The sequence below is a fragment of the Pholcus phalangioides genome, unplaced genomic scaffold (genome assembly GCF_987345545.1).
Source record: "Pholcus phalangioides strain wild (caught in Gottingen) unplaced genomic scaffold, Ppha-v1.0 ptg000008l_1, whole genome shotgun sequence".
NCBI classification, from domain to species: domain Eukaryota; kingdom Metazoa; phylum Arthropoda; class Arachnida; order Araneae; family Pholcidae; genus Pholcus; species Pholcus phalangioides.
In genome coordinates, this window is record NW_028301601.1 from 17848250 (window position 1) to 17869262 (window position 21013).

Sequence of the window (21013 nt, forward strand, 5' to 3'; positions counted from 1 at the left end):
TGGTTAAATCGAGAAGCTATTCATATTTAGATAAGAACCTCATAATATTATTTTTTATGGGCAGTGTATTATATAATATTAATTATTAGTTCTTTCTTTCAAAATATATGCTTTTGGCTACATTTGACATCAATATTTTTATGGGAATTTTTTTCAGCCACCTCGTTGGACATTTTGCCTATAGTGGTCTTTGCGTTTGCATTTGTATTTTAATTAAAGGCATCTGACATTTTTCACGAATATTTGAGCAGCAATATATAATAAGGGAAGTAATATATAAATCATGCACTTATAGGAGGTTCCAACAAAATGCTTATGTCAGGAATTTTAGAAAAACAATATTTTTTTAAAGATTTGCGTTATTTGTTATTGTGAATAGTTACGTCCTCTTGAGAAGGAAGTGCATATATAAATAATTATCCTAATTATCTTGTCTCGACAATAGATGTCGATAATAACCGACTCTTTATACGGAGAAGGCTTATAGATAACTGAATATCAAGCGAACATAATTTCAGGAAGAAAAGCCACATTCGTCCGTGGAGAACCATCACACACACACAAAATTTGTTTTCTTCTTTTAAAAGAGTTATCATGAGCTCAAAATTAGAGCTCAAATTATAGCTATTAGAGCTCAAAAACACGTATCATGAATTTTGTTTTATCATTCTTGTAATATATTTTTTTCCCCAAAAATACTCAGATTGGGATATTTCTTCGGTATTCTCCAATGGGAGTATAGACTCCCATTGGCGTACGTTAAGGGCGGGTTTCAGGTTCTAACCCCCCCCCCCCTCCGCAGGCCGAGATTATAGTATTATTTTGCAGGAGAAAACGTAAACCCCCCCTCTTGAGAAGAAAAAAACCTTATGAGAAAATTCTGCGTACGCCTATGATAATCTTAACAGTACTATTTTTTCCATGACACTGTATTTACTAAAATTAGAAGTTGAATTTTTCAGGGAAGTTCATTAGTTGTAGAGCATCCCTGTTTTTCAGAAAACAAATTTTGAAATGAATTTCAAGGTATGGAGAACAAAGAATGAAATCTTTTCAATAAAAAAGAATTGCAAGAAAACATTCTAAATATATATATATATATATAAATCAGTGACTAATCATTGATAGGAAATACAGAAAAATCTTATCAAAATAGTTTCTGATGGTGTTTAACGCAGTAATATGTAATTATATAATTTCAATGCATTGATTCCCAAACAGTGTGCCGCGAGCGAAAAGAGCTTGAGAATTCCTGTGATGCTGACGCGTGGAGAAAAAATCTATATGGAGTTTCGAAACTTTGGACTCTTGGGGGGGGGGGGTTGCCATTGCATACATTACGGAGTAAATAAAGGTAAATTTTCACTGTTATGATGAAAAATTTAGTTGTGAATAAAATGGTTAATTTTCAGTAAATGGGATGACATACCTGCTAATCGGTCTTTGACTACGGTTTGAGCTCCAACCCAAGAGAAACTTGATGCCGGATGATGGTACGGTAAAGGCGGTGCCGGCCTGTGAGCTGGTACCCTGATCACGGTACCGTTGGCACCACTCTGTAGAGGATCATAATGAGCCATCACGGGAATGGTACCAGATTTGAGATCAGAATGAATGTACGTGTGGGTACCGAGTCCAGTAGCACAACAAGCACCGCTGCTGCTGTTGATCAGCGTACCGTTAGTGGTGCTCCTAGACGGGAAAGTACCAGAGTTCACCGGTGAGGATGACATCTGTGGCGATGACGCCGAGCTGTACGAACTCTCCTGGCAGTCATCGGTGACCGTGCTGTTCTCGACGTTGGTGGCGGCGGTGTCTTTCGCGGGTGGCGATTCCGAGTCGCGGTAATCGTGAGGAGACGATGACTGGCGATATTGCTGATGCTGGTTGTGATGGTCATCTCCGAGTAGTCGGCTGATGCTGAAAGACAGTTTTGGTTTGTTTGGTAGCAGCAACCTGTTGTTACACGGTGAATTCGATGACGTGGACAGCGGTGACGGCGACTGTCCGGACGCCTCGGAATGGATCCCACCGTCGTCCGTATCACCGTGGTCCATGACGTCCACGTGCTCTTCGTCGTCGTCGACCACGCTACTCGGTGAGCCTATGTCGACTCTCGATATCCTATCACATAACATCTTGAGACAAAACAACAGCTGTCAAAGTATTATTAGACTAGTGTATTTACTGTTTCCCAATGTCTTTTTTCTGCCACATCTACGCGTTCCGTTTAGTCCAAATCACATCCATTTTCTTCTTACTCAAATTCCTATCTGAAAAATTTATCAGAGTCCGAAATTCTTGAATTTCGCAGGAAGAAGCTGAAAAAACGAATGTCTTTTTTAAGCATTCAAGTCCGAATTTTCAGCACATGTATTTTTCAAAGAGATTATCGTTATCCTTTACACATCCGACTGAGCTCAATTTTTTTTACGTCCGAGCATGTGCTCACGCACCTCCCGAATGTTTGGTGATGTTCAATAAAAACACGGAGATATTTTCCTACAACGTTGAACCGGTTGACACACGCTCCGAGCTGAATTCTACTGAATGAGCGAGGACGTTGTAGTAAGCGCTTTCTATATTAAGATGGGAACACAGCCCTCGTACTCATGCCCCTCCCTCTTAACAAGTTGCTATTGGTCCGCGGCGATGATTGACAGCGCTGACGAAGCTCCGCCTCAACCGGCGATGCGTTGCGATCAATCAACTAGGAAAAAACGCTAAAAGAGAGGAAATATAAACGCAATATACCTGTTTTCGGTTTCAACATTTTTCTATGAAATACAATAACTCCATTTTTCATTTTTCAGGTTATAATATTTCATTCAGTTTAACTAAAAATTATTTAACACCTGCATAGACTGTATTTTTATGCAAATTGTGAATATGTTCCGCGTGTTTTGAGAATAAAGATTAGCTTGGACCAAGATTTCTTCAATGGAATGAGATGTTATGTCTTGTAAAGCGATGAAAAATCGAAAATTTATGAGTACTTTTTAAAATGCGCTGTAATGAAATATTTAGGCATCAAAAAGAAATTTAATTTTAAGGCTCTTTTTTTACGTGGTCTTTACGAAATTTGTGCAATTTTAATCAAAGCTCAGAGTAACATAAAAAAATCCAGTAAAATGTCTGAAATACTTTGATAACGTTTTTGGAGATACAGTCGACCCGGTAAACGGATACCAATAAAATACTCAAAACCGATATTTCTCTCATAAGACAATACTTCAAATCAGCGTTTCTCAACCTATGGTCCGCGGACCAGAAGTGACCACCGGAACGATGGCACAGGTGGCCCTCAAGCAGGCTTGTAATATTGTTCAATTGTTTTGATTGGTATTGTTAATTTCCAAATGCAGAGCCTTAACTAGGATTTTTTGCCGTCACGACTAAAAAACATCGATAATGTTATAACGATTTTCTTTGTTCCCACCTAAAAAATTGCCACCCCCCCCCCTAAATTATGCCGCTCGGGGCAGTTGCCCCCCTTCCCTCTAGTTCCGGAAGTGTCCATGTGGGTTCAAATAAATCTTGTACTGTATATTCATACTTAGGTTCACCATAGGGCATGCATCTTCAACCCGTAGCTCGCGAGCACCACAGTGCGCCCTGAAGCACCCCTAGTGCTCTGTGAGCACGTCTAATTTCGAGCACTTCATCTACGTCCTGATTAAACACCTTGTGCAAATTGCATTCAAAGATCAAAATCCTCCTGATTTTTCGTGCATTCGTATGTCAAACTTACCGCAAGGGTTCTCTTATTTTGATGAGGGGTACAGGTAGTGCTCTCGACTAAAAAAAGCTTGAAGAGCTGTGACATAGGGCCTACCGTCAACTTCAAAGGAAAACTGTTTGCGTAAACTCAAAAAAACAAAAAAATCATCATTTCCAAAAATGTCTGCATGTTGTTACAGATCTTATATTAAAACCTAAATAAATTCCTCAAAACTTTACAGATATCAATCAAAAACAACATTTATGCTATATCACATTTCAATTATGTGCTGTATAAACTTATTTTGTCCACGACCGTCTGAATAATGCATATTTTGCATACATGCTACGTAACTGTACACATCATAAACAAATGCATGAAAATAGGATGATTTCAATCCTTGAATGCAATTTGTACAAGGTGTTTTAACTGGAACGTTGATAATAAGTGCTCGCGAGCACGAAATCGGACACGAGCACTGAGCACCCTGCGTGCTTCAGGGAGCACCATGGTGCTCGCGAGCAACGGGTTGAAGATATCTGACCTGGGGGGTATGTAATAAAACCGAACTCGACTGTAATGCATGTGACAACTTACCCGTGTGGCAAACAGCCCCAGACATTGACTCCTATCATAGGCGGAGATAGACGTGGAGGTCTGGGGAGCACGATGATGATGATGATGTCAACTCATATATACATTAGATCAGTCTACTCCACCTTTGAGTCTATGCCCCCCCCCCCGTATCTTCGCCCATGACCCCCATACATTATACTTTTATGTATATTAAACTTTTTCTGCCGTTTTCAGGATAAAGACAGCCTGATTTGCATATTTCGTGATTTGCTTTTACGCATTGCCCTCTATCAACAAGAGCTTGAACTTTTTTTTCCAGTACCAAAAAAAAAACTTTCTTTATGAAAATAATTTCCTTTTTGCAAACTACATTCACACACACACACACTATTTATTCAATATTTACAAACTATTACACTGCTTACGAACACCGTATTTGAACAATTAAATTAAAACACACTATATTTATATATGAATTAAAGTTGTTTTAATAAGAGTTGCGTCGGCAGTATTCAATGTTTTTCAAAATGATTAATTGGGGAATACCCCCCTCAATCATAATCAAATTCTTGAGTTCATATTTATCTTTTTAGACCTTTCAGGTCAAGATAAATTTATTTATTTATTCACATCTCAACAGGCAAGCAGTGCCTAATTATAGAGATGGACAAAAGAAGAGAAATACAGAAGGGGAATACAAAAATGAGTGAAACAATGATTAAAAACACGATACTGCGAAATACACACGGAAAAGCATAATAACATGAACATTCAAAACTCACATATAACTTTTAAAAAATTATCTTACAGTTGAATTGAACATATCGGGTTTCACATCGCACTGATTGTATATATATATTGCACATCTCAAAAATAGGGGACCGTCGCAAAATATTTGTTCGGGGTTTAGGGAGGTGAAAAGTCCGCCGAACAGGCCTATTTCCAATTGGCACAGAAAAGTTGAAGAAGATCGCAGTCATCAATAATATTATTTACAATTTTATACAAAAAAGCGAAGGTAACTTCTTCTCCGGCATTCAAATGATTGGAAATGGAAAAAACGTCGCAGCTCAGTTATACTTACGTCATTAAAGTAGACGTGGAATTGCCTGTAAAAACATGTTACGTAGAAATCTGATCTGGACTCTTTCTAGCATCAGTGAGTCTAGATTGTTATGTGGACTCCAGTATCGAGAGCACATAAGTTTTGAAAAGTGTCGCAATTGTTGCAATTGATTTGAAAAATTGTCGCTGCTCCTCACAACAAATCCTAGCAGTTTTAAGCATTTATTGGTGATATCATGATTGGTGAATGCAAGCTTGGATTCGAAGAGAACACCAAGGTCTTTGGTTACGGAAACATGACTGATTGAGACTGCATCAATGGTGTAGTCAAATTCGGTCGATGGCAATTTTCTTGTATAGTTGACGACGTGGCATTTTACGAACATTGAGCTGGAAGAAATTTGTCCCCACACCAATCATGGAGAGACTCTAGGTATCTTTGTAGAGCTATGCAATATTCTAAACTCCCAACCTCGCGATAAATTTTCACGGCATCAGCATACATTAGAAACTTATGCATTAGATTATGCACAGAGGAAGGTCATTTACGAATATTAAGGAAAGTTATGGTTCCAAAATGTAGAAGGGTCCGTATGAATACCATCTTCAATGCGGAGATAGTACGATTCCCGGGCACATCGGATCAGGGATTTAATGAGTCTACGTTGGTCATGAAAAGTGTTTTAAGATGAAATTGTCAATTACTAGATAGAAGTTTATTTCTGATTGAGTTTTTCTTGGTATTGCTTTGATTGCATTAGTGTCGAACCAATGAGGAAAAGATTTTTTTGGAATCACTTTTCCGATTGACAGCAGAGTCAAATGCATTGAAGATCGAACGTAAGAAACAAGTAAGAACATCGTCTACGTCATTGTGAGCCCGAATGCAGAGCGTACGCAAAAGGTGGAAGAGGGGGGGGGGGAGTCCCACCTCAAGGAAAAAACGTACCCCCCCCCCCCGAGAAGAAAAAAACTTGAAACACCCACTAATCATAAGGATATTGGAACTATATCTTTTTTATTTGGAGCTTGATCTGCGATAGTGGGTACTGCCGCTCTTTCTATTCGGCTTGCGGCTAATCATGGCCCCCCACATCCTGTAGCAGGACCCCTAGGCTGGGATCTTTTGCGGGGCCCTCGGTCAGACTTTTAACGGGTCCCTTCTGTAGCTAATTTATAGCGTGAAAAAGCAAAAAAATGATGATAATCGTCCCGAGCCCCAGGGCTAGAGCCCTGTCAGCCCCCCCCCCCCATGGGGGACCATGCGGCTAATATAATAGCTGGGAACTTAATTATTGGGTACACCGGAAGGGCTAAACTCTTGTCAACCTCTAATAAACGAAAACCAGAACTAACAAAAAATGAGAATGACGTACTTTTTAGTGACATCACTTTTTACACAAAAAATGTTGATCTCGAAACTGGAATAGTGGAATTCTTCTCGAATTAATGGATCCTCACTTGGGCACCGTAGAAGAGAAGCTTCGCAAGGCATAGATCCAAGTAACGCTCTTCATAATTCGGCGGAGATATAAGTTGCTGAAAATCATGGTAATTAAAAAAAACGATAAAAATTCAAGTTCAATGTCTTTCGAGGAGCTGTGTTGAGGTACGCCACTGATCCAATTTATAGACGGAAGATTTAAATCACCAACTATTATGCAGTCGCATTCAGAGAATTCACGATTCTGAGTAATGGAAGAGAAACATGTCCGATACAACTCCACGGAAAAGCCGGGAGGACTCAATATCAGAGAAAAGTCGCATAACCGCAGGAATTAATCAAGGTTCCAACTTGAGCCCGATGACACAATATTTGAATGGATGAAAAGAAAGAATTACGTCCAGTCGAAGAGAGAAGTTGTGTTAATCATCCTGATTTGTTTTGTTGCATATTGTTGCACCCTAAAAATAGAACAGAAAAGCCATTCCTGATTTTATTAAAAGAGATAACGACACTGTAATATCTTACAAACAAGAGATGATGGGCAAAAACCAATACCATATTTGCTTTCATCACCTGAAATTCACATAAAATCAGTTGTAAAAACTCTGGCACCAAATTATGTGTTTCCTGTTTTATATAAATAGACGCTTAATATACAGGGTGTCCTGTTAGGTGCTGATGCGTCCTTTATCTCATCAACCGTCCGTCGTAGAGGTATGATTCCAATTTTAAAAAAAGCTCAAAAGGCGCTCGAAAATTACCCTGTGCCGGTTTTGAGAATGAAAATTCAGTGTGTAACTGTATAGAAATCGTAAATTTTTATGCGATCCTCCTGCCCTCTAACTTCCTAAAGTTGTTGTTCCTGTCTCTCCTGAGGCCAACAAAAGTATTTCAAGTTTCCAAGTGCAATATCCACTAACATATTTGAATAAAAGAAATTGTATAAAAGTTGGGGAAGAATAGCATGAAATGAGGGAATGGAGCGTTAAACGTTGGGTTTTTGCTGTTCTTTCATAACTTTTCTTCCTGACACAGGGGTACAACAAAAAAACGGCGACTTGACCGCAGCAAAAAATTGCTACCGCAGGGAGTCCCCCATCGAGGGGTTGGCGAGCTAACCTCTCGATGAGTATAAAAAACAAGCATGCCGTTCGGAATCGGCAATAAATTGTAGGTCCCGGTCTAATTAGCCCTCCTGTGCAGAAAATGACCGTGGTGCGACAAAAATGATCAAACTTTCATGACTTTTCTCCGATTTTTGACTTCTAGTATATTACCGAATATTGCACTTAGAAACATGGAATATTTTCTGGTGGCCTCAGGAGATATAGGACAACTACTTTTTGAATCGGAAGTTAGAAGACTAGTAGACCGTATAAAAATTTAGATTTTTTTAATTTTATGACACACTGTATTTTCACTCTCAAAATAAGTACAAGGCAATTTTTTGAACAACGTTTGAGAATTTTTTTACCTGTAATCACACCTCTACGACTGACGGTTGATGAGATAAAGGCCGCATTAGCACTTACAGGACACACTGTATTGGGCAAGCTTTATTACGGTAATCCTACACAAGATATTTTCGAAGGTAATACACCAGACACACAGACAGAAAGATGCTTCAGATGCCATCTCGAATTCAATCCACAATTTGAAATATCTCGAGAAGCAGATCTGAAAACATTAGCTTTAGTTTCGAAATTGAGATGGATGTTTATAGCTTTCAATTCAAACAAGATATTTCAGCTTTCTTATTTTCTTTGCAAAATTTCTTTCTGTTTGCTTCCAAGAAATTTGAAACGCCTTTTTAAAGAAGGATATTCCATTGGAATATTTATACACGCGTATGGCAGTATTTGTTTTATTTATGAAATGCATTTTGATAGAGGAAGAAGAATCAATTTATATATGTCAAAGGCTAAAAATTATAAGCGTTTATTTTTCAGAGAAATTGAACTGAAAAAATATTTTTTCTGATAGGAGTATACAGCACTGAAAATTTGAGTTTGAATGCTCACTGAACAGAATTTTTCATGATTTTTTATCAAATATATATATTTTTTTACTTTGAAAAAAAATTATATAAAATTTATAGTTACGCAAGTCACAGAATGCTTTTTTCACTTTACCATGCGCATTTCCTATCTACAGGGTAAATGCAAATAGGACTATGTAATAGGGTAATTTGCTTCCCTAATTTAGTTGTTTTGCTTTCCTAGTTTAGTTGCTCTGCTTTCCTAGTTTAGTTGTTCTGCTTTCCTAGTTTAGTTGTTCTGCTTTCCTAGTTTAGTTGCTCTGCTTTCCTAGTTTAGTTGTTTGGCTTTCCTAGTTTAGTTGCTCTGCTTTCCTAGTTTAGTTGTTTGGCTTTCCTAGTTTAGTTGTTCTGCTTTCCTAGTTTAGTTGTTTTGCTTTCCTAGTTTAGTTGTTCTGCTTTCCTAGTTTAGTTGTTTTGCTTTCCTAGTTTAGTTGCTCTGCTTTCCTAGTTTAGTTGTTTTGCTTTCCTAGTTTAGTTGTTCTGCTTTCCTAGTTTAGTTGTTTGGCTTTCCTAGTTTAGTTGTTCTGCTTTCCTAGTTTAGTTGTTCTGCTTTCCTAGTTTAGTTGTTCTGCTTTCCTAGCTGGTGATCTTATTGGTTGAATTTTTCGAGTTTTATCAAAGAGCTTTTACAAAACTTTTATAGTGTAATACCGGCCTTTAATTAATTTTTTCTAAAAAAAACAATTTGAAACTTCAAAGGAAATTTAACCGTGTTGATTACTGTATTTGGTCTTGTTTGTCTGGACTTCGTTTCCAATTTTTTATTTTCGAATTGAAATTAGAAAAAAATTCCCATAAATAAATTTAATATGTGTAAAAATTAATAATTTCGAATTTTATTTATCGTATTTCTTGTTATATAGCATCTTCACACCTGAACCAAAAATGACTATTAAAAGGATTTTTTTTTTTGATTGATTTGTGTTTATTGTAAGTCAAAATGCGAAAGACAGAAGAATCAATTAATTAATTGGAGTTAAGATATCTTTACTAGGACCATTTGAGTTAGGGACACATATGTGCACCTCAGGTCTAACCCTTAAAAAAGAATCATTAAAATCTATTTAAAACCGTTAAAAATGATGTCTGGAGCGAAGGGGAGGGACCAGTGTTTCCCAAGCACTGGCCCACGGCCCGGTACATGACACGAGTCAAACTGAGCCGTGAGCGATTTGCTGTTTTATTTTTTCCCCATTTACTTTCCGTTAGTCGAGGGCATGACCGGGCCTCCCATTTACAAAAATTAGTTAGCCGGGCAACGGGGCTTTAAGAACCACTGCTATAGACAGCTTTTGCCGGAAAGCTTTACTTGTTCTTAGGCCTTATATTACGCTATGAAAGTTTTATAAATGTTTTTTATAAAACTTGAAAAATTCAACCAATAAGCGTATCTGTTACATCGAATGTGTAACCAATAAACGTATTGGTTATGATACGATTATTGGTTGCATTTTTCAAGTTTTATAAAACAATGCATTTTTCAACAAATTTTATAAAACAATGCACGCACACACGCATTTTTTCAAATTCCTCACCAGTTCTTTGTCTTTCGAAGGTGTTTAATTAATAATATTGTTATTTCGCACTATCTGCTCTCCGAAAATGACGAAGTTACTGTAAAGCTACTTACTGAGTATTACATAAAAGTGTGTTGCGAAAACTCTTTAACAGGGTGAAACAACTAATTGAATTTTATTAATCACCTAATCAATTGAAATTCTTTGCAACGAATAAATACTTAAAATGAATTTTATCGGGGGGGGGGGTGACAATAAAAATGTAAATTCAGGAGAGATCTCAACAACAGCATGATTTTTTATCAGCGCCTGATGATAATGCTTCTTCTCAATATAACGGTAACCCCTCTATAACGATATTTTTCCTGGTGTGAGGTTTCACTGTATTTCAAATCACGCGACAACTTTAAATATATGTTAACCATTATGTACATGATAATTTTATCACAGAAAACATTTCAAAATTATAGAAAACATGTTTTGAAATAAAAGTTATAAAAATTCGAACTTGATCTCTGTTGAATTTATAGAGGGCGCTAAATATTCAAATAAAAGTAAACTCGAGAAAAATCTACACAGATGCCATGACTTCACGCAATGTCTTCAAATTAGAAAATTGACTTCCAAAAGAATGGATTTCTGTTTGCTCAAAAAATTGCAAGTTTTGGATGCAATAAAAAGCAAAAAAAAACTCAAACTTCAATAGCTGAAGAGTGTGGAATTTCTAAATCTCGAGCATTAGCGAAATTTTTGATGAAGTTGCAGAAGATTGGTGAGAGAAAGGAGACGGAATAGAAAATCTTAAGTTCCACACGTGTCGACCAGCGTTCGCGCCAATGCACATCGAATTTCAATTTTACTTCTTCAAACTTCGTTGACAATTGAAAATGTTCTTCAATTAATCCGGCTAAATTTTTAGAATTTTTCTTCACTATGAAAAATAAATCACTCTCTCTTTTCACAAAACAACTCAACAGTTTGATGAGAAAAGATATTAATCATTAAAACTCTTTTTAGCGGATAACAGTGGTGTCGACGAAGCTGTATCACAATAGTTTCATGCTAAAAAAAAGCCAAAAAATACATTAATCGACGCGCGAAAAGATTTTAAAAAAAGAAAATTGCCAAAGATTTTGAAAACTGTGAAAAGTTATCTGATTCAAAACGATGGTTGCACTATTTAGGACATAGAAAAATGTTTGACTGGCTAACCATACTAACGGTGTGAAACGACAAATGAATTGTTCCCCGCGTAATCGATTATTATGTGCTAAACCGTTGATATTCGTTTAAGCGGGGCCGACTGTACCTATCAACACCAGTATAACTTTATCAGTTTTGATCAATGTTTTACCAAATTAGGCAATATCGCCCCCGGGGGGTGATAATTGTAGTTATATTTAATAACAATTCTATCAATAAATCATATTTTTACTTAATGGAACATTTTTCTTTCGGAAATATTTGTTTTTAAAATTTTAGTTTTGATTTTGCCGGTATTAAAAACTAACCGCTTATACAATCAAAATGATCAGAATGAAATTATTTTTATAAGCGTTATTGTGGAGTCTCGGAGTCGGATTGTTGAGAACCTCGTTTTTGGGGAAAAAAACAACACACTGAAAACCAATCCAGGAAGCTTAAGCGGGGGCTTATTAAATTAAGCAAAATGAATTTAAACATACACAAAGATATATCAATATTACCCGTAAAGGTAACATTTAATTCTTCGAGAACAAAATCAATTGCGAAAAACTCACTATAAGGAGAAAAATGAAATGGGGGAAAACACTAAAGAAATTGAGTATACTATACAAGGTAATTCCCCTTGTAGCATTTTACAGGCAAACTGTTGATCGTGGAGTCACTTCCAATTAGGAAAAGTATCCAAATAAGTATTTACAGTCAAACTTGGTTAATTCAAAATCCAAAGTCACTGAAAAAAAAATACCGAATTATCCAACTATGTATCTTGGATCTGTCAAAAGACTGCAAATTGCAACTTAATCATAAAAGTTGACATTGGATAACAATTATTAAAATTTTATCATGAATAGCGAAACTGTTTCCCAAATTTTAATAATTTATTAAGTATAATAATTGATCCAAGCTGCTACATTATTCCACTGCTCTTGGAATCGGCATCACTGCAGAATTTCTTGACCATGTTCAAAGCCTGGTTTACGGAAACGGTTCGTAATCATCCTTTATAAAGGTGTTTTCCCATTTTTTTTTTTGCTTATCAATCTCATGCTATCAAGTAAATGTACTTTTATTAACGTATTAAAATCTGAACTTTCCGTCACTTTCCGTACTCATTACTGTAGTGGTGGGTTGGTAAGATGCGGAGTTAGAGATGGGCAGAGTTCAGTGTACATGGGTTCAAACCCACCCACCTCCAGATAGTTATACTTTTGCCGCTGTGGTGGTCGAGTGGTTAGAGTGACGGACTCGCGATGCGAGGATCCGGGTTCGAACCCCACAGTGGTGGTCGGCTGAAGTTGGTTTTCTGTGGTTCCCAACTTCAAGGCGCAAATGCTAGCCGATATCCCCGTTAAAAAGTCTCGCCACGGAGAGCAACAGTCCTACAACGATAAATCATTCAATCATAACACTTCACTCATAGTTTGAAAAACTGGTGGCAGATGGCAGCACTACACATAACAAGCATTACAGAGAAACAATAAACTTCACGTCAGGTTTCACTACACGTACACGCACATTCCCGCATGTACCGATTCGTTGGGGGTTCCGCGGGGGGGGGGTGTGGGCGGGGTGCATGTGTGGTGTAGCAGTAGTAGGTAGGGCCTCCAAAAAATGGCTCGGGGATCCATGATGTTCTTAAGTCAGCCACCTCATTGGGCAATTTGCCTGTTATCGCGTTGTATTTGTATAATGACGACAAAAAATATTCAGATGCTGAATGATGGACCTTGATCCATAGGTTGAAAAGCGTAATCGGTGTCGAGTTCAAAAGCATAATCGGTATCGAGTTGCACTCATACTCGATGCAATCCAGCTACTTAATTTAACACATAGTTTTATGTAAAAATGGGCCTTAAATTATCAAAAAAAAAAGTAGCGGAAAAACAGAAATGTCAAGCATTTGTTAATTTTTGAAAATTTGTAGTTTGTAGTTTAATAACTTCTCTCTCTCTCTCTCTCTCTCTTGAGAGAAAAGCAAAGTCAGAGACTTCTTGTAGAACTATTCCAAACTAAATTTGCTAATACGAAAATCGGAAAATTTTTCCTCCAACTTCGAACCACACATAAAATTTTAACATTAAATTAAGTAGAAAACTCAAGGGGAGTTCGTAAAAGCTCCAATTATCTAAGATTCGAACTAACCCAGTTCTACTGTAATAACGTGTAAAACCTCACGTAAGTCATTCATATTGAAAGGGGTCGTATAGTTATTAAAATAAAATGAAAATGTGTCAGCTGCTTGTACGGACACGCTGTCCTCAAAAACCTAGTTAGAAAGCCGTTGCCCAGTTTCCCCTGAGACCAAGGGAAAAAAATTAGCCTTTTTGATTGTTATATTCGCTGAGATATTTGAAATCGTAGAAAAATTGGAGGAGAACAGCATGAACTAACGAAAAACACTTCTTTACCTCATTTATACTGTTTCCCAACTTTTCTGTGAGGGACCGTTCAAGTATTACGTATGCAAAATTTTAGCCATTTTTGACCCCCCCCCCCTTGTCAGCAAAATTTCGTCATCAGCTCTACCCCTCTGAATCCTAACTCATATTTTCATAAAGGGTGGTTGATGACATAAGCATTATAAAAACCTCCCCCCTTGTCATCAAAAGTCAGCAAATCGGAAATCCCCCCCCCCATCGATGATGACGTAATACTTGAACGGCCCCTAATACAGGGTGGGCAAAAAAATGAATAAAAACCGGAAAAATAACCGAAATAAGAAACTGTTTGCAGGGTTAGCATCACTAGGTCACGGAAATTTTTTTAAGACAGGAAAAAAGTTGAAAAACAGTCGATAGGTGGCGCTGGTACGAGCGACTTCGGTGGAATTATACAAATGAGACGGGTTATAAGAACTTGCGGTCCTAATCCACAACCACTTCACCGTTGTAAACCGAGCATGTGGACCTGCTGCCATTGTTGGATTTGTGACTCGCCTGCAATGTGTTATCCCCTGTGGTGGTGTATGTGGAACACATACTGCTGTAATAAACGATTTGGAGTCATTCTGTTCCGTTATTTCCGTGTCTTTTCTTCAACTTGTGCACGTCAGCGCCACCTATCGGCGGTTTTTGAGGGTCTCTTCCCCCCCCCCCCGTCTTAAAAAAAAATTCCCGTGACCTAGCGATGCTAACCCTGCAAACCGTTTGTTATTCCGGTTACTTTTCCGGTTTTTATGAATTTTTTAAAGTTTCTACGGACTTTTTGCCACCCTGTATTTGAATCCAAATATCTAAACAAATATTCTACTTAGAAACGTTTAACACTGCCTCAGACAGCAACTATTTTCTAATCGGGTTTTTAAGGACGAGGTTGCAGTACAAAAAGTTAATTTTTATATTTTAATACCTACACAACCCCCCTTTTGCAACATCAATGACGTATGTGAGTTTTACACATTATTCGGATACCTTTTCTAATTGGAAGCATGCATCTAGAAATCAACGGTTCGTCAGTAAAAAATGCGGCAAGGGGGAATAACGGAATCGTCCTGTATAATATTCCGTCTTCATAAAAAGTGACCCGCGATTGATGATATGATTGCTCTGAAATAATTCAGTTACATCGAGCATTGAAACAAAAACCAAAAAAAAAAAAAAGGATAATAATGCATTACATACATCGAAATGGGATATGAAACATTCCGAAATGAAATATATTTCTGGAATTGTTTTATTTAAGGTAAAAAAAAAAAAAAACCGGAAAACAAAACTCCCTTTTAAGGATAAAACAAAAAAAAGAATCAGTCTATTTTAAAGTGCGTTTTATCAATCTTCCTTACGTAATAGCTGAACTCCATTCTGCCCAAAAAAAAAAAAAATAATAATAATACTAAAAATAATACACCAAAAAAAAGGCTTTCCTTACATACCAAAGATTAAGTGGTTGTCTTATATGCTCTGTTTTGTATCCGTTTTATTAGAGGAAATGGTATCTTTTCTTGCATGGTATGAGATAGGAGTGAATATATGTTGTGGCCGGCCTCATACATCGGGAAAGGAGGAGGTAACGGCTTTGAACGAGGCCATTATGTTCACTAACCGCTGGCCGAAACGGATAAAAAGACAAAGAACCGAGCGAGCGCCGCAAGAAAAAAAAACTTTGGTTGGTTAGAGTGCGGGGTGCCCTATTCCAGTATTTTTAGATTGTCCTGTGGTAGTAATACATATGTAGGTAGTGTTTTATTTTGCGTTTTGTTCTTTCGCCCCCGGTAACTTTATGGTCAGCGTATATCACTGTAGTGTATCGTAGATAGACGACACTTTTACTAGAGAGCGCGAACTGATAATTTATGATACACTTCGGATACTACTGTGACCATGTAAAAGCGAAATATAGCTGATACCGTTCTATTTTTTTTTTTTTTTTTTGCGATATCTTAGAAATATGTATTTTATTTTCGGCTTCATGTCACATGTTTTATTTCATTTTTCCATTAGTTTTTTTTTTTTTATTTTCCGGATAGTTTTATTCATCCATTTAGTTAAATAAATAGAGCTGTATAGTGTTTTTTTATGATATGAGAGTTTTCGTATTTTGATGTATCTACTAATCAATTAGAAATGCGATGAGAAAATACATATTTTTTGTGGGGTATAGGCTATTCTATTTAGTTTTGGTAAACACTACTACTACTACTTAGAACGTATATGCACTTTGTAAACATTCATCTTGGCCAGAGGTTCTCAAACTTTTTCCACCCGCGGTGCCCTTTACCCTAATAAACGCTCATACGCGGCTCCTCAGAGCAGTTTTTCCTCTTCGGAAATCCTTTGTTGGGCCGCCCTGGCCAGAAAATGGTGCGTGTGTGGTGTTCCGTAGAAGACTGTCCATCCCATAGGCGCACTCAGAATTTTCTTCGGGGGGGGGGGGTCAGATTTTTCTCCTTCTGAGGGGGGTTTACGTTTTTTCCTGCAAAATAACACTACAATTTTGCCCCCCCCCCTTTTGCGGACGTCAATGGTCCATCCTAAACCAAGTGTCTAATGATTAGCACATGTCAATCTATCAATCGTAAACATCAATAAAAAATTGGAATTTTGAATTTGTATATATATATATGTTACGGAAAATGTGATAGTTAGTCGATAGTTATGCATAATTACCTGTTATATAAATTTTCTTACATTTATAAGTTTTATAAATAGATAAATATATAGAACCGCTCACAACCCCGAACTGATGCAAAGCACCTTACTTCCGTTACCTCAAAAGAGGCAGAGTTGCGTCGGAAAAGTTAGCAAAGATTTATAGTGTTGGCTCCCCTTGCTCGCAAGTATCTATCGAATCACTCGCGTCGTTTTCCGCATGAAGACAGCCATCAACTCGATGCAACGTACAAGCCATTTGACTAAAATATACAGCTGAGCCCAGTGGCACATAAGGGCCGGAGAGACCGCAGCCTCGCATTTCGAAAGAAGAGTGGAAAAGACTTGTGGGCAAGTAAGAAGAAGAAGCTGGCATGTTGAAGTGGGAGAGATTTGAGAATGGTCTAAATACACAATACATACAAAATATATATACACAGCGCCTCCACTGTGACGGGCAACGAAGAAACAAAGCCGCCGTAAATAGTGCTGGGCAGTTTTGTTTCCCTTTCCTTCTATGGAATATGCAATATGCACACACAGAGCCTCCACTGCGATGGGAATAATCAAGCAGAGCCTCCGTTGACAGTGCTGGGCATTCACATTTGAATTACTATTACTTTTATAAGTGATTATGCATAATTCCGGATTGGTAAGTGTGATAAATATGAAAGAAATCATGTGAAAATAACACTCGAGTTCAACCACTTATCAGTAGCCTACGTGATGAGTTCACTATACATATTTTGCCATAAAAATTAAATTAAATTAACATAATTGTTATAAAGATAAAAAATTTAACAATTATTATCAGCATTATTAAATTTTAGCTTTCTTCACATTTATCAACATTTTCGAACATAATGATATTTCTCCGATTGACATTGAATCTATCCTCCTAGACTGAAGGTTGAGCTTGTCCTGTTTATTTAAGTAATTGATTGACGAGATTTACCAATTACGATTTCCATTCACCAATACGAGCTGGGACTTCTACCGAACCACCGGTGCATGTGAGAAATAAGCAAAATTTTTCATACTAAAATGGAAGGTAATTATGCATAATTGCTGGATTTATCGCATTTACCGTAACATATATATGTGAACAGTTGTGTCCATTGTCCATCCCTGTCGTATCAGCAGTCCTCTTGTTAAGTGCGACCAAACTCGGTTAGAAGGAAAACAATACTTAACATTCAACATTTCCCGAAATTTTGTCACCATATATATATAATCAAGTTTTTATTCTAACTGAGGTTAGCATTTTCAAGACTCTTTAATTAGGGTAGCCACATTTTAGTGAGAAAAATACGGGAATTCAGGTCAAAATATGGACATTGGCAATTCTAGCCGAAAATGCTATGCGATTGTCTAAAATGTAATAAACATTTTTTTCATTGTTAAGTATTACTATAACAGCAGACTAAATCCCCCCTATATGCTGGACCAAAGGCCTTTAACTTTAAGGTCTTAACCTTTTTCTAGTCGCGAGCACTGTCTGTATCCAGGGCTGTAACTAAACGGGGGGGGGGGGGGCAAGGAAGGCAATTGCCTCGGGTGACATAATTTACGGGGTGGCAATTTCAGGAACAAAGAACATCGTTATAAAATTATTGAATTTTAAAGTTGTGGGAGCGGCAAAAATCTTAGTTACGTCCCTGCATGCACCTATCATCAAAAGAAGAGTACCCTCACGGCACGTTTGCCATACGATTGCATGAAATCAGGACGATTTCAATCCTTGAATACAATACGTACAATGTGTTTAATCGGAACTTTGACCAAGTGATGGCGAGCACCGAATCGGAAACAAGCATCTAGCACTCTGGGTTCTTCGGGGAGGACCATGGTGCTAGCGAGCATCGGGTTGAAGATGCTTGTGCTAGACTCTAATTATCAGAATTACTTGGAAAGACACCATTGGGGAAACAAAAGCGTCAACAAAATTCCCTTATATCCGAGGTCGTCTTGTTTTCATCGACCTTATAAATATTATTCTTGATGGGAATCAGACGGAACCAAAAATTACTAATTTCAAAGCCGGGGAGTAAAATGAGCGTTTAAATTGACATCTATGGTCAACTTTTCGGGTATACAGCAGGTCAGGTGTCCAATTTTACGGACAAGAAATTTCATCGACCTCATAAATATTATTCTTGATGGGAATCAGACGTGACCAAAAATTACTAATTTCAAAGCCGAGGCGTAAAATGAGCGTTTAAATTGACATCTATGGTCAACTTTTCGGGTATACAGCAGGTATTCAATTTTATGGACAAGAAATTTCATCGACCTCATAAATACTATTCTTGATTGGAATCAGACGGGACCAAAAACTACTAATTTCAAAGCCGAGGCGTAAAATGAGCGTTTAAATTTGCATTTATTGTCAACTTTTCGGGTATACAGCAGGTATTCAATTTTATGGACAAGAAATTTCATCGACCTCATAAATACTATTCTTGATTGGAATCAGACGGGACCAAAAACTACTAATTTCAAAGCCGAGGCGTAAAATGAGCGTTTAAATTTGCATTTATTGTCAACTTTTCGGGTATACAGCAGGTCAGGTATTCAATTTTACGGAAAAGAAATTTCATCGACCTCATAAATGTTATTCTTGATGGGAATCAAACGGGACAAAAAATGACTAATTTCAAAGCCGGGGCGTAAAATGAGCGTCTAAATTGACATCTATGGTCAACTTTTCGGGTATACAGCAGGTCAGGTATCCAATTTTAAGGACGAAAAAAAAAAAAAACACGAAAGAAAATCTGAACAAGTATTCTGCTCAAAACATTAAATCTCCCCTATAAAATACGGTATCCGTAAAAGAATAAACACATTGCAATCGACCGCAAGATCTGAGATAAGAAATTCAAATTCGAATAAAGAGAAAGATATCTCTGGCAACAAATTCTCAAATAAATATCCACCACACACACAAAAAAAATTCCTCTAGTAAAGAAAAAAAAAAAAAAGATATCTTCGGTCATCTTGTCATTTAAGGTGAGTGAAAAATTAAGCAAAATCCAAAAGAATGTGACATGTCCAAGACACCGTCACCAACTAATTAATACAAAAGAGCTGTAACCGTTGGTGATTAATTTTATTTCGCTACAGCGGATACAGTCACAAAAAATATAAGATAAAAACAACAGAAAAACAATTTTTTTTTTCTACCTAAAACATTCCAGGAATAGCTAGTTTGTTAGTTAAAGAGCAGAAAAGAAAAAAAAAAGCCGGAAAATTAACGACAAACATGGCATTTTTACTGTTCCCAACGCACGAAAAAAAAAGCAATTTTTTTTTTACAAATAGCTACGAACCGCAGAAAAAATGTTCCTCTTCAAGCGTTTTTATTACTTAATACGTTTAAACCTGATGTTTCATATCTTCATGTGGCGGTGGTTGCGGTGGTACATACACATTTTTTTTTTTTTATTGTTATTATTATGTATTATGTATTATCTATTATCATCCTAAACGCCGGAGCGTATTCTCTTCCCGCTTGTTAAAGCCTGTCGTTGAATAAATGGGGGGGAAAGGGGGGCGATGGGGGCGCGCAGAATGGAAAAAAAAAATTAAATAAATAAAAAAAAAATGTGAACATCCCATCAAATTATATTTCAAGAAACAACGGGTTCTGCTTCTTATCGCTCCTCAAAAACAGCCTTAACCCGAAAGCATAAATTTTTATTTGTTGTAATGGATGTCTACCGTTACGTCTTCTTTTATTACGAGAAGAAAACGTTATGGGGAGAGAGAAAAAGAGTATACATAGTATGAAAAAATACTAAAAAAAAAAAGTACCGTAAAAAAACACAAGGCAGTTCGTTAAGGAAATCGGGCGATATGGGCCTATTAACGAGATTAAAAACTTCGCCACTGCGGATCCCGTTTTTTTACGACATTTTCTTTATCACTTATTAAAGAGAACAATAAAGATGATGCAGTGGCGGAGAGAGAACAAGAACAAGGTCTCCTATAATAAAAAAAAAAAAAAACGGGAGAAAAAAACGGGACAGGGGAAAAAAAAATTTCTAGGCTTGGGTAGGGTGGTGTTTTTTTTGTTTTTGGAGGCCAAACTCTTACAAGAAACTGAGTGGCAAATGGCCATAAGAAAAAAAAAAAAACCAACAAAATATAGTGACTTCGGCAACGTTAATAAGAAAAGAGGTGGAAAAACGGGACGGGTAGAGAGAAAGTCGGGATTACTAAACGAGCAATATCCATTAGGTTAGTTGGCGCACTACACTATCCAGCCTCGATAATAGATGTTGATGATTGCAAATCAGATTAAAGCTTTTTGGATTCTACATCATCGTTCAATTAGGGGATAGGAGAGAGTGGTAA

At 37.1% G+C, this 21013-nt stretch overlaps 1 protein-coding gene across 1 annotated transcript in view; it reads right to left on the reverse strand.

Annotated features, from left to right (window-relative positions):
- Positions 1 to 2570, reverse strand: part of LOC149083925 (uncharacterized) — a 41647-nt gene extending 39077 nt beyond the window's left edge. The window contains exon 1 of the mRNA XM_089234303.1: positions 1430 to 2570. Coding sequence (XP_089090429.1) covers positions 1430 to 2138 — 709 coding nt within the window. The 5' untranslated portion in view covers positions 2139 to 2570. The remainder of the gene's footprint in view (positions 1 to 1429) is intronic.
- Between the last annotated feature and the right edge of the window lie 18443 nt (positions 2571 to 21013).